Genomic DNA, 13934 nt, shown 5'->3' with positions numbered 1-13934 from the left:
CCATTGGACAGGCCTTCAACAGCTCTGAATAAGTCATCTGCGGATTGCATCATTTTACTTTTATTTGATTTACATTGATTGTTACAGCACAGAACCAGGCCATTCAGCTCAACCAGTCTGTCTGTGCTGGTGTTTATGTTAGTGTCAGTTCATGGAATGCCACCTTATCTCAAATTTAAAAGTGGACATTTGAAGCTTAATTTAACACAAGGCTAAACATGATGCTAGGTTACATTAATAATCCAGTTGAGATCACTTCCACAGAAGTCCTATTCAAGCTATACAACCTCTTGCACCTGGAGTACTGCATACAATTCTGGTCACCACCACATAAGGGCTGTGGCTGAGGGGCAATGTAGATGAGAGCAATGAGGAAGATCTCTAATGGTAGAGGAATGAGCCATAGATTACTGCAGACCTGCTTGGCATTGCTGGGCACAAACTGTCTGCTGCATTTGCCAACAAAACACACAGTCACACACAGTATATCCAGTGAAACACTTTGGGCTGTCCTCCTGACGTGAAAGGCATTATACCAAATGTAAGGATTATTATTATTATTGCCAAATGTGTCCCCAGCAGAGTTTGTTATCTCCCAGAGCTTCAACTTACTTCTCTCCACAGCATTTAGTTTATTTACCTTGAAAGGGTGAAGGACTGAGAGAAGCCAGCAGCGTGGTCCCAAATCCAATTTATTGAGCTACAAGGGATATTCTATAGTCATAACCTCTGAAATAAATAGGGCATTACATTATACCTAATAGTTTCAACAGAAATAGATCTCTCTAAAAATCTAATAATCCATGCTCAGCAACAGTATCCAACCAATTAAAATATCCTCACCATCAGCGTACTGATAACAATATGCCAGACACATCCTTTTTTTAAGCACAGCATACTTCAAATAATTATCAATTTAAACACATTAAAGTAATTCTCTGTCATCACAAGAGTATAATTAATTCACAAAGCATACCTTTGAAAGCTTAATTGGAGCATATGTTATGAAGACCCATGAGGTTTATATCCCATGAGTGGGCTGATTTGATAACTGTGGTCAGTGCCCTGAGTGGGATATTAATCATCTTATGAGTCTTTCTAATGTATTTTCAGTACATCACATGTTAAATATGAATCTCAGAAAGAATTAGATGAAATATAAAAAATAAAAGAGAAAACGTTAACAAAGATATGTTTTTTTTCCCAATCTGTGCGTTGCTTGTTGAAGACCTAGTTTTTACAGAGGTAAAAGGAATGTGGCAAGTGGATCACAAGATGACTATAAAAAATGTTTCTTGGAAATCACATTATCTTGCACGAGGAAGGCACACACTGGAGAAAAAATACTTAAGCCGTGAGGAAATGAAAAAACAACTGTTTCATTTTCACTACTGTACATGACAAGACAATGCCAGTGGACAAATATATTTTTAGTAAACCCATTATTTAATATTTTTGTTTTTTGGTCAGGCGGGTGTCTGACACACTCGGAAACTCATCACCATGCTTAAGAATATCCAAACCAGACTGAGAGTTCCATGTATAATATGCCTCATGGAAACTCCCTGTCTGTAATGCAGTGTGTATTCTCTCATGGAGGTACACATCCTGCTTATGTAATTTCAGAGAGTATTACTCAGAGAATGGCAAGAACAAAGGCTTGGGGATCCAAAGTTTGTGTTGGAGTACTGCTGGAGGTTAACCAGCTAAAATTGTACAGCTTGCCATAGAAAGGTCCGTCTCCATACCTAATAGCTATGGATAGTCCTAGCTGGACTAGCAGCTTCCCACTGCTTGTCCAGCTAGGACTATCCAAACCCGGTACGGCTTTGGGTTGCAGGGTTAACAGAATAGAACTGGAAAGGATCCGTGTTCCCAGTGACTGGTCTGCCCATCCAAGTCATACCAATGAGCCAGGCTAGCTGGGCTGTCATCAGCAATGGCCTGGAATATTGTAGACATAGGAACATGCCTGGCTTAGGAACCAGATTATTGAGACTGCCAAAGAGGATTGATTTGATTCCACTGACTATTTAAGTCTCACTGTGTGAATGTTTATGGACACGTTCCTATTCACTCGACACTGCTTGAATGATTGGAATGACTTGAAATTTGGTGCAAGGTTGATTTGATTACATTTTGGTGTATTTCATGTATTTAACATAACATAACATGTAGGAGCAGGAGTAGGCCATTCAGCCCTTCGAGCCTGCCCCGCCATTCAATCATGGCTGATCTTCTAATCTAACTCCAGCTGATACCATAACCCTGCCTTATCCCCATATCCCTTAATCCCTTTTGCAATAAGAAATATATCTATCTCAGTCTTGAATAATTTTAAGGACTGAGCGTCAACAGCCCTTTGGGGTAGCGAGTTCCAAACATTCACCACTCTTTGAGTGAAGAAGTTCTTCCTCAACTCAGTGCGAAAGGGCTGCCTCTGATTTTAAGGTTGTGACCCCTGGTTTTAGTTTCTCCAACCAGGGGAAACAATCTCCCACTATCTACTCTATCATGTCCTTTGATGATCTTATAGGTTTCTATAAAATCCCCTCTAATTCTTCTATATTCTAGAGAATATAGGCCCAAATTGGTCAGCCTATCCTCATAACTCATCCCCTTCATCCATGGTACAAACCTAGTAAATCTACACTGCACCCCTTCCAAGGCAAGTACATCCTTCCTTAAATAAGGAGACAAAACTGCACACAGTGTTCCAGGTGTGTTCTCACCAGGGCCCTATACAGTTGAGGCAAGACTTCCCGTACTCTTCCGTACTCTTCCGTATAAGAGTATGAATGCTAACATACCATGGTATGAATGGTATGAATGCTAACATACCATTCGCCTTCCTAATTGCTGCTGCACCTGCAGACTAACTTTCTGTGATTGGTGTACAAGGACACCCAAGTCCCTCTGGACGCTAACACATTCCAATCTCTCCCCTTCTAAAAAATAACCTGCTCTAATGTTTTTGCTATCTAGGTGGATGACTTCGCACTTCCCTACATTATACTTCATCTGCCACCTACCTGCCCAATCACCTGACCTATCTATGTCGCGCTGCATTTTTTTAATGTCATCCTCTGTGTTGACAATTCTTCCTTAGTTTTGTGTCATCCGCGAATTTAGATATATTAACTTCAATGTCCTCATCTAGATCATTAATGTAGATGGTAAATAGCTGAGGCCCAAGGACTGATCCTTGTGGCACTCCACTGAAAAGGACCCGTTTATCCCTACTCTTTGTTTCCTACCCGTTAACCATTCACCAATCCACGTTAATATGTTCCCCCCAATTCCGTGGGCCCCTATCTTTTGGACTAACCTTTTATGCGGCACTTTATCGAATGCCTTCTGGAAGTCCAAATAGCCCACATCCACTGATTCACCGTTATCTAGTTTACTGGAAATATCCTCAAAAAATTCTATGAGATTTGTCAAACATGACTTCCCTTTTGTAAAGCCATGTTGACTTGGCCTAATTATATTGTGTCCCCTAAATACCGCACTACCACATCCTTAATCAATGATTCTAAAATTTTTCCAATCACTGATGTTAGACTAACTGGCCTATAGTTCCCCATCTTTTCCTTTCCACCTTTTTAAATAGTGGTGTGACATTTGCGATCTTCCAATTCATGGGGACTGTTCCAGAATCCAAGGAATTTTGGAAGATCAGACACAAGGCCTCCACTATCTCATAAACTACCTCTTTTAAAACCCTGGGATGCAAGCCATCCGGATCAGGGAATTTGTCACTTTTTAGTGCTAACAGTTTCCCTAGCACCAATTCTCTACTAATGAAAATTTCCCTAAGTTGCTCCCTGTCCTTATCCCCTTGGTGCATGTCTATTGTTGGCAAACTTGTTGTGTCTTCTAGGGTGAAGACAGATGCAAAGTCCCCATTTAGGGACTCTGCCATGTCCTTGTCCCCCATTACAACTTCTCCCGTCTCTGACTGAAGTGGACCTACATTTATCCTCACTAGCCTATTCCTCTTAATGTATTTGTAAAATATATATTTGCTTTAATCTATGCATTTTCTGTTGCCAGTTTTTAAAAGGGAAGAAAAGACATGAATGTAGTAGAATAAGGGAAATGATCTAGGAGAAGAATTATTTCAGAGGAAAATATTTTGCCATCTGTTCACAGATTAAGCATCTTAATTCCTGCATTTTCTTAGTCACTGTAAATTAAATAAAGTATTTCCCCTTCAAAAAGGACCGATTTTTACAGGCCTATAATTGGAACACCAGCCAACTCCAATGAATATGTTAGAACAAATGTCACATTCATTTCAGAACAGTTCTATTTATTTACATGGAAGATGGTGCTTCATGCCAGTCTCAAGGCTAATCTGAAAGTGGCCAAGATGGGAAAGATTGCACTGCCTAAAACTCTGTTTACTAGGCCAATGTGTTATCTTTCCAACACTGAAGGTACAAGATACTATGTTTGTTTTATCTAGAAGGGAGGACTTAAAATTGATATTCCCCAGAGGTTGTGTCACTGACAAGGCGAATCGTTGGATAGTCTTATTTTAATTGATAATGAAGTGTTTAGTGATGCTAACAAGCCAGATAGCAACATTGTAATACGACTTATGTACAGACATCTACTTGTTGCTAAAAGTACTGAATTCATTTCGTGCAGATTGAGTATTTAAGCAACCACAACATTGGATGTTAGCGACCTTCTATGTACTTCGTCTGCAGGAGGTCATTTGGATATTGATGATTAACCCACATCAGATAGGAATCTTTCCACTCTATCCACTCAACAGAGCCAATTTGCTCTTTTTGAACTAATGGATAATATACTTTTTGAACCAATAAATAATATACTATTGAAATATCTATATTTATTTTTTAATGTGCTTATCCACAATATTTAACTTATGTGGTGCTTTCACATTAACTCGCTCTTGGGAAGAAATTTCACCTTGGTCTATATTAATTCTTCTGACATAGCATTTTAGGGCATTCAGAATTGGATAAATTCTTAAATTCAGTTTTAATTTTGAAGTTGGTTTTCTCTCGGAATGAGAGTTTTCCTAGGATGACATTTCAAGGCCTTTGCCTATGCCACTGACAATCCTCCTTGGTTGATGGTGGTGCGCAGAGAGGTAAGCGAAGTCTCCATACAGCTAAACTGGCTACAAGGTGACATACGTGGCAATAAAATGTCAGAATTGAACCAGCCCTCTGTGACACTCCCAGTGGGTCCAGTTCCTAAACTAGAAGAAACCGCAGTATTCAAGGGCATTCATAGGAAGACCAGTCTTCAGACCAGAGCAGGGATTCATTACACTCAGTCATGTTAACCTTGCAGGCTGAAGCTCTAGCTGGACAAGGAGCAGGAAACTTACAGAGAGTGCTCTCAATGGCAAGTTTTACAGGTTTAGCTGGTTAGACTCCAATGGCACCCAATGCACACTGGATTCCCCACCAAAGGCTTTTGGCAACTTTTGCTAAATATTCTCCGGAATTAGTTAAGCAGGGTTCGTCCCTCTGGGCAGAGAGTGAATGTTCCATTTCAGACAAGGGAATTTCTATGTGGCATACATGGAACTTTCAGTCTGGTTTGGATACTCTTAAGCACGTTAATGGGCTTCTGAATTGGTCAACACCTGGCTGATCAAAAAACATGCCACTGAAAAGCCAACCAGTTGGAGATGTATGAGTGTCCTGGGTTATTTCATCTTCTGAATGTCTATTTGCTGCTCTAGAGGGAGGAATGCCTAATGTCTGCTTGCTCTCACTTATCTCCAAAATTAATTTACCAATTATGTTCTACATTGTATTATAGACTAAGAAACTGCATTACCAGTATTTCTCATGTAGAGATCAAAATGAATTTAGTTTTACTTTACTTTCCCTTCATCCGGTTCTCCTCATATTGGCCACTCTTCTATGAAACCACTTTGAGCAGTGACTGAGACAATCCAACCAATCATATTACCCACAAACACTATTAATTTGCAACACAACTTAAACCATGTTAATGTTTTCCTTCTTGTCATGAATTAAAGGTTGAATGAGAGAGGGGTGCTCAATAGGCATGGAAACTCTCAAAACTTACAGTATCTGCCTGTTCAAGTAAACATTTAAGATTCCACATCACTTTTCAAAAAGTGAAGGGAGTTTCTTCTGGTGGACTGGTTAACAATCCTTCAGATAAATTTGTCATTCAGAATACTCGTGGCTGCTTATGGATCTAGAGGGAGCAAATGGCTGCCATATTTGCCTACAAACAGTCACTAAGCTTGACAGTACTTACTTGTGAAGTATTTTGAAACATGTGGACATGATAAGATGCTGCAAACATATACATTATTTCTTAATTCACCGCAACCTAAAACCAATTGAAACCATACGCACAGCACATGAACACACTGCCCTATACGAATGAACAGATAAGAAATTAATTCTTGGGAGTCCAACAAATGTTCTCATATTGCTCCCCCAAAATTCCATCTGTCTTCTTTATTTTCTCTGTCTGTCTCCAACAAGAAATGATTCTGTTCTGTACTTACTGGATTCAGGAGAACAGTAAGGAACAGCTCTCCTCCCTTGATACTTTTGTCCAGTTCTCTTGGGCCTCCGGGGTACTCTTTGTAGAATATTGTGTGTGTAAAGAGGCCACAGGTCTGTCGTGGGAGTACCTGATGTAAGAAAATAAAGGAATACATTTTGAACAAATTTCCCTCAAAGCAAATTCACAAATTGGATTACATTGGAAGAAAAAGAACCAATGGGCATTTCAGAATAGTAATAATAACCCTTGCATTTGATATTGTACCTTGTCATGTTGAGACATCTCAAAGTATAGAATATACTGTGAAGTGAAATGACTGTATATTTTGTGGGTGAAACTCAGCAGCCAATTGTCCCCCAAACAGTGTCGTGGATTGAGTGAGCAAATTATTACTATTATTTTTGGGGGAAGAATTATTACCCCTGGAAAGTGATCTGCCAATCGACTAACAACTGGATTCCTACTTACTGCTCGGTAAACAGAGGCGTGTGGAGTAAAGAAACTTGCCTAAGATTCTGCCGTACTCGAGAATCGAACCTGGGTACTCTCGCTTACGAGGCAAGTGGTCTAACCAATACTCTATAGTGCTCCATAAGTATTAAAATTAACTTACATTCTTTTAGAACTATTCACAAAAAAGAACATATTGAAGTGCTTTATAAACCATCTTTTTGAAAGTGATGCTTAATCGTGAATCATTTTGTCCATTCCATCTGCTTCTGCAGCTGCTAAGAACATACTAATCCCTTACGTATTTTCCTGAGATGTTTTTATGGATGAATTCCAACAAGATATTATCAATGTGTTAATTAAATCATTCAGTAATTTAGAAAAATACATGGATAGAAAGTTAGAATCATAGAAAGTTTGCAGCACAGAGCAAGGCCATTGGCTCATGTGCCTGTGTTGGTGCCAACTTCCCCACTATTGTTTTATTGTAACAATAGATCTTTGCTGAAGTTTCCCTTAGTAGCATAGAACATTTTATTATGTCAGAAACGGACTGATATGTGTTACTGACGGACAATTCCATCAAAAAAAAGGCAGCAAGCTCACATTGAGTTACAACAAACACCCATGTTCACCTGAAACTTGCATTCGCTACTATGATAAAAGGGTACAGGAAAAGAGCAGGGAATTGCGATTAGAGAATTTAGGTCTTATGGGTTGAGCTACTATCAGTTTAAACTTGATGGGCCAATTGACCTCTTGTGCTGTAATAAAGTTAGTGGACTATGCACCTGTGAACAGATTCACAACAAAAGCAATCAATGCTGTGACGTTCAACTCCTTAAATAAAAACTGGAAAAGTGTGGTCAGTGTGACAGACTAAATGTATGCAATCTTAATCTGTTTTGAAAACTTAATCCCAGGGAATATACCAGAACCCCAGCTATGATGCCTTGGGAGTTGGCCTAAAATTGGGGTAGATATGATTTAGACTGCATGTGTATGGCCAACTACGAAAGTTTGGGTCTTCAATGAGCTTGGTGCATCATGAGTCGTTGAATTGCCTCAGGTGACCAAGTTAGAAGCAGAGTTGTTTGGTTGATCTTTCGTCCTGGGTCCGTTCCTCTGGCTCCGGTCTGCTCCATATCCCCCGCCCCAACTGCCCTACCATCGGTGGCCGGGCCTTCAGCCTCTCAGGCCCTAGGCTCTGGAACTCTAACCCCCAGTGCCTTCGCCTTGCCTCCTCCTTCAAGGCCGGTCTCAAGACCTTTCTCTTTGACCGTGCCTTCAGCTCCCGTCTCGACTCTCTACCCCCTCCTCGCTCCCTCCCTTCCCTCCCCTCACCCTGACCATTTCCCCCCTCCTCACTCCCTCCCTTCCCTCCCCTCACCCTGACCATTTCCCCCTGCTCGGGTCCTGACCCAACTGTACAGCGCCTTGGGACGTCCTCCCGATGTGAAAGGCGCTCTATAAATGGAATCTTGTTGTTGTTGTTGTTGTTGCAGGGCTTGTGTCACCTCTAGGCACTCACTGGACTGAAGACTGTAAGACTTTGACATGATTTGAGGTCTGATAGTACTGGGCCATGGATTTAACACAACTTTATCAACATTGGTGGAAGCCAAGTATCCGCTTGGCAAATGATAGAAACAGATCAGGATGATCATGTACTCTATGAAACCTTATAATTTCTGTGGTGGAGCAGAGGCAGGGATGGGAAATCTGTTTTTTGTTGGAGGAAAGAGATAGGGTTAGATAGAGGAGATCCTGAGGTGGATAAATGATCTGGAGTTTTTGCTCAATTTTCTTTTGGAGACAGGGGAAGTGTCTCCAAAGGTTTTTTTTTTGAAGGCCATGGAAGATTAGGGGCTGAAGCACAACATAGGATACAATGGATTGGGGAGAGGAGTTGATGGACTAATTAGGTTTTGCTTATTCAATGCTTTCTTATGACTGCATAATCTAACAAAGATTGTGAGTCTGTCTAAATCTTTGCCGGAAAAATGTGATCTTGAGGCAGATGGTTTGTAGTTGCACTGAAGTTAACACCTTTAAAATGTCCAATTCCAAGAACCAGTTAGTGCAGAGACAGAGATTAAGTTCTTAATAACCCAGAGTACAGGTTCCCATTGATCTCCAAGACACAGTCCATTGTCCTGCACACCTAAATGGAAGATAAGTACTCAGCATTTCATTATAAACAGCTAACAATTTTGCTATAGGAGGACCTCATACATGGTATGTGATTTAAAACCTGAGCTGCAAATTTTATTCTCTGTTTATCAATAAATTCACTGACTGACAGGCCAATGCATTGCGTTCTATCCAGGCCTGCTGTTGGTGTATAATTTTATGGAGAAATGGTCAGAAAAGTTCTGTTAAGGGCTAAGCTCATCACTATCTAAGCGATCTCCTCCAACCCTACTCTCCTGCTCGTATCCTTTGCTCCTCTGATTCTGATCTATTGTTTGTTCCTCACATGCTCCAACCCACCATTGGTGCCAGAGCCTTCAGCCTCTATACCTTCTGGAACTCTAATTCAAAGCCTCTTTTCTTCACTTCCTCTCTACCTGTCTTCAGACATCTCCCCAAAATCATACATTTTTAATTTAGCTTCCAATTGATGTACTTGAATCATAATTAAGAGCTTTGAGACATTAATTATAATATTACATTTTATATAGTGCCTTTCACATTGAGATGATGTCTCAAAGTGCTTCACATAATATGTTGTATACTGATTAACTATTTTGTGGGCGAAAATGAAATTCTACCTAATCTTCTTGAAAGTTATATGTGCAAGTCATTGTTGCAGAGTAAACATAATAACCAGCCACAGTCATCTGCCCAAACCTCCAAATTTATAGGGAATTAGCTCTTGCATTTCACCTAGTCTTTGTGAGTCCATTTTACCATAAAATGTAATATTCTCCATAATTATGACAAACACTTGAATTCAATATTAACTATTTTCCATAGCTCTTAAAAAAAGCTTCCTATTTAATATAAGATTTTTACTACAATCTTAAATTTTACGAGAGAATTTCTTTAAATTAGGCTAGGGCTAGATGGAATTTCGGTCCCTTGTTAGTAGATTTTCAATGCATCCGAGTTGAAGCACAATGTACATTAGTGGTGGTGGCCCGAATTCCAACCAGAATTCAGTGTTTGATTTTAAACAGATTTAAAAAGCTTAGAAACAAGAAGTAGATTGCTGAAGAGACTACTTTGTTAATTAAGTCCCCGATCCCTCGTTTTTTTCCACAGTGACTTTCCAACACTCCACATTCTATTCCAGTGATTTTCCAGTTACACTGAGCTGCATTTTGTTTTAATTAAAGCTTGCTGCCTCTCCAAACGCAACAGGAAGAGATAATTACACCATATGAGACAACAACTCTACAAACCCTGGCAATGCCATTAGGGCTTCTAGCCTCCTCTCGTTGCAGAACAGCAGAACACTGAGGCTGTGTTGCGATGGGAGGCATAACTGCTGGAGTATCAACAGGAAACCCGGAGGCAATTTTTGTTTACGTGCTTGTGAAGATTTCACCTAAGTCATCAAATGGATTGCAAAAAACATGTGTGCACTGGCCACAGTTGGCAGCACTCACATATTAGACTTTGTGTTAAGGTTGGCCATCACTCTTTCAAATTTGATATATTGCCCCAAGGCTGGTGGAATCCTTGACAGACTGCACCAATTCAACACTCTCACTTACCCTGTGTCAAACTGATGCATTTTGCATCGCAACATTGCCAACATTGCTCAGATGCACAAAGCCTTTTCAACCGAACACAAACCAAAACCTTAAGGGCTCAGTAGAATCAAAAAAAATGTGGTAAGGTTCTGATGTGAGTCTTCTTCTAGTGCACTCCATAACTACAACATACAGGGAGCACTTTATGACGAAATAAAAATATGTCCTTCTCCCCCCAAATATTCACATCAGAGCTTCACTCTGCAACAATATGAAGCTATGAGATGTGAGTTATTTGCTCTGCAATTCTGCACTGCTCACTGCAGGACAAAAATTGCTATATTCCTTAGTGCATTCCTTAACCTATTTAGGAATAATGTGGCAGAAAGTACTGCTCCTGTCCAATTAAGTGTTTTCTTACTCTCAGGATTGCCCACAAAATATCCAGTCACTCTGCTTTCAGTATGTCCTGTAAAGTACTTTGTAATGTCATCCCGAAGTGAAAGATGCAAAACCAAATATAAGTATTATTATTTTGTCATTGTGAGTTAAGCAATTTTATTCTCTATTTGATAAATTTTATGAAGATATAATCCAGGGCCAGTTCTTTAAAAAGGATAATGTCTTGATACCTTCATTGGATTATTTCTTTGTAACACCGCTGGTTATCTATCCTGGGTGACTAAGTAATGAAAGATGTGAGATGTAATAATTTTCACTGGTTTTCACTTATCAGATAGCCAAGAATTGTGGTCAATTTTCCTCCTAGACTTTGAACACTGACTCAGTCCAAGTCACTAGTTACCGCTGTTGGTGGTGCCGTTTGGGATTGATGACTGTATCCCATGAAATGTCACTTAAATACTGTGCTCTGTGGGCGGCAGCAACAATGACAACCCCAGGTCAGCTTCGGGCCACATCATTGCACTGAAATCTGGGCCAGAGGAATCAGGCCCACTGCCACATCACATCTCACATCTAGTTATTGACTGGTTGGACCGCAATTTATGGCAATGTGACAATTATCACCAGTGAGAATTATCACACCACATGTTGCATTTTCTCATCCTATATAGTAACAATTTCGAGGCCACTGATCCATCTCCTTAACCATCCAATTGCTCAACAACTTTCTTATGCGTTTCCTGGTCGAATGGTTGTCAAAGGTCCAATGACACAATTGAAAAAAGTAGAATTTTCAAAATGTCCAGGCCAACAATCCTCCAGATAAATACTGCTGGGTGCAAACTGGTTGCCTCATTTGCCTACAAAATACAACCATTACACTTAATAGCAACCACCTGTGAATCTTTTTGACACATGTTGACATTATAAATCAAATACAAGGAACATTATTATATAAAACTGGAAAGCAAAATATATGTGATAGGAGAAGTTGTCTTAAATAGAAAGTGCGATCACGGATGACATCCTTAGCGGGACAGCATACTCGTATATATTGATTATAGATAACATAGCACCTGAGGCATGACATTTCACCAAGACTTAGCAATGTAAAACCATTTTGTATAAAATCTAAATTAAAGTTCAGCTGCGGACAATTTTTAAATTCAGTCTTAATTTGGGAGCCTGAGTTCTGTGGTTCTTAAAAATAACTGTCTTCCAAATTATGATTTATGTTGATATAGTTAGGACTTTTCACATTGGGAGGACACCCCAAAGCCCATTCACAGTGATGGATGGCTATCTGAGCTGGGTGTGGGAGCCGAGGGAGGGGTGGGAGCCGAAGGAGGGGTGGGAGCCGATGGAAGGGTGGAGATGCGGAGGGGAAGGATGACTGAAAGTGCAGGCCAAGAGGTATGTTTTAAGTCTTGCAATCAAAAATGGGATGAAGTGAACGAGTTGGAGTGATTTGGGGATGGAATTCTAGGGAACAAAGTAAGACCGACTTGAAAAATTCTTCACAATCCTGTACATTCTTGAATTTTAAGATGATATGTTCTTAAAGGTGAGACTTGGTGTCATTTGGGCAGAAAATGTCACCAAGTGATAGTTAGGGAAATGGAAGTGAATCCTACCATGATGCCATTGTGGATGAAGCCATGTCTGTACCGCGCAGGCTTCAAATGTGGATACTCTTCAGTGCTGGTCACTTTGATGCCCCACACCTTCTTCCAAGCCTCGTACAGCTGCATATGGACCGGATAAACGCCAGAGTGATGCGGGGCCACGGCATAGCCCATGTGGATGGGGATCCCATGTTCCTGTAGCACATAAAGATACTTGTCAGCTCATTTTTACTCACTCACCTGGGTGCAGAGAGAGGATAAAAAAATCTCAACTGCAAGACCATAACCAGACGCTAAATATTGCAAAGCCAGACTACTGTGTTACTGAATATTAATATTTTCTCTCACAGTTTAATATCAAATTCTTGGAAATGGTGATATGCCATCCTCCCATCTCCATTCAGAATACCCTGTAGCTTCAGCAGATTTGTAATATCTGAGGCTTCTTAACTAGGCTGTGAAGTAAGGCCTTTGAAGTAAGGAGAAGTGACACACTCTTTAAACTGGAATGATTTCTTCTGGTGGAACTAACAAATAGCAATAATTGCACATTAGGACACGATTAGTGAACACCATCCATCAGCTGAGGTGTGAAGCAGACCTGTTCATCACCAGGCTCCCTGTTAGCAAACCAACTGACTATTAAATGTTGAATTTAAAGCAAGAAGCACCAAGGTTTCACATCGCACAAACTGTGAGAGGCAGTCAACTAACAGCCCACCGACTGGAAAATTAATGAAAACACTTTTTTATAGTTCTTTTTATTTCAATTTACCTGCATCACAACATTCGCTTCATTTCAGATTGATTTTATTTTTCTAAACTGCTTTGAATCACTATTTTACATTAAGGCGCTATATTAATGCAGACAGCTGATGTTGCTATATTTGCTGCTTGTCTTAATCTTAATACAGCATTCACATAATTGCAATATTTGTAACAATTTTATTTTATCATTTATGGGTTGATGGACAGAGCCTGGATTTGTAATGTTGTGCGATTTGGATTTACTGACACATAGATATCTACAGCGCAGAAGGAGGCCATTCAGCCCATCAAGCCTGCACAGGCTCACACAGCAAGACTGAATAAAAATGAGAGATGGGAAAATGTGAAGAAAACAATGGAAATAGAGGGTGAAGGTTGGATGGAGAAAGCACAATAAAAAATAGCAGTGCGTCAGAGAAAAACAAGCGAAGAAAATCTAAAGCGG

The 13934-nt window shown here is 40.1% G+C and overlaps 1 protein-coding gene across 1 annotated transcript in view; it reads right to left on the bottom strand.

Annotated features, from left to right (window-relative positions):
- The window catches only part of ndst3 (N-deacetylase/N-sulfotransferase (heparan glucosaminyl) 3), a 79532-nt gene that overhangs the window by 30917 nt on the left and 34681 nt on the right, over nt 1–13934 (bottom strand). The window contains exons 4-5 of the mRNA XM_007891506.2: nt 12731–12916; nt 6539–6667 (exon numbers count right to left, since the gene is read on the bottom strand). Coding sequence (XP_007889697.1) covers nt 6539–6667; nt 12731–12916 — 315 coding nt within the window. The remainder of the gene's footprint in view (nt 1–6538; nt 6668–12730; nt 12917–13934) is intronic.

Source organism: Callorhinchus milii, unplaced genomic scaffold (genome assembly GCF_018977255.1).
Source record: "Callorhinchus milii isolate IMCB2004 unplaced genomic scaffold, IMCB_Cmil_1.0 Scaffold1, whole genome shotgun sequence".
NCBI classification, from domain to species: domain Eukaryota; kingdom Metazoa; phylum Chordata; class Chondrichthyes; order Chimaeriformes; family Callorhinchidae; genus Callorhinchus; species Callorhinchus milii.
The sequence above is the reverse complement of the archived record's forward strand: the minus strand, read 5'-3'. Positions and strand labels throughout refer to the sequence as shown.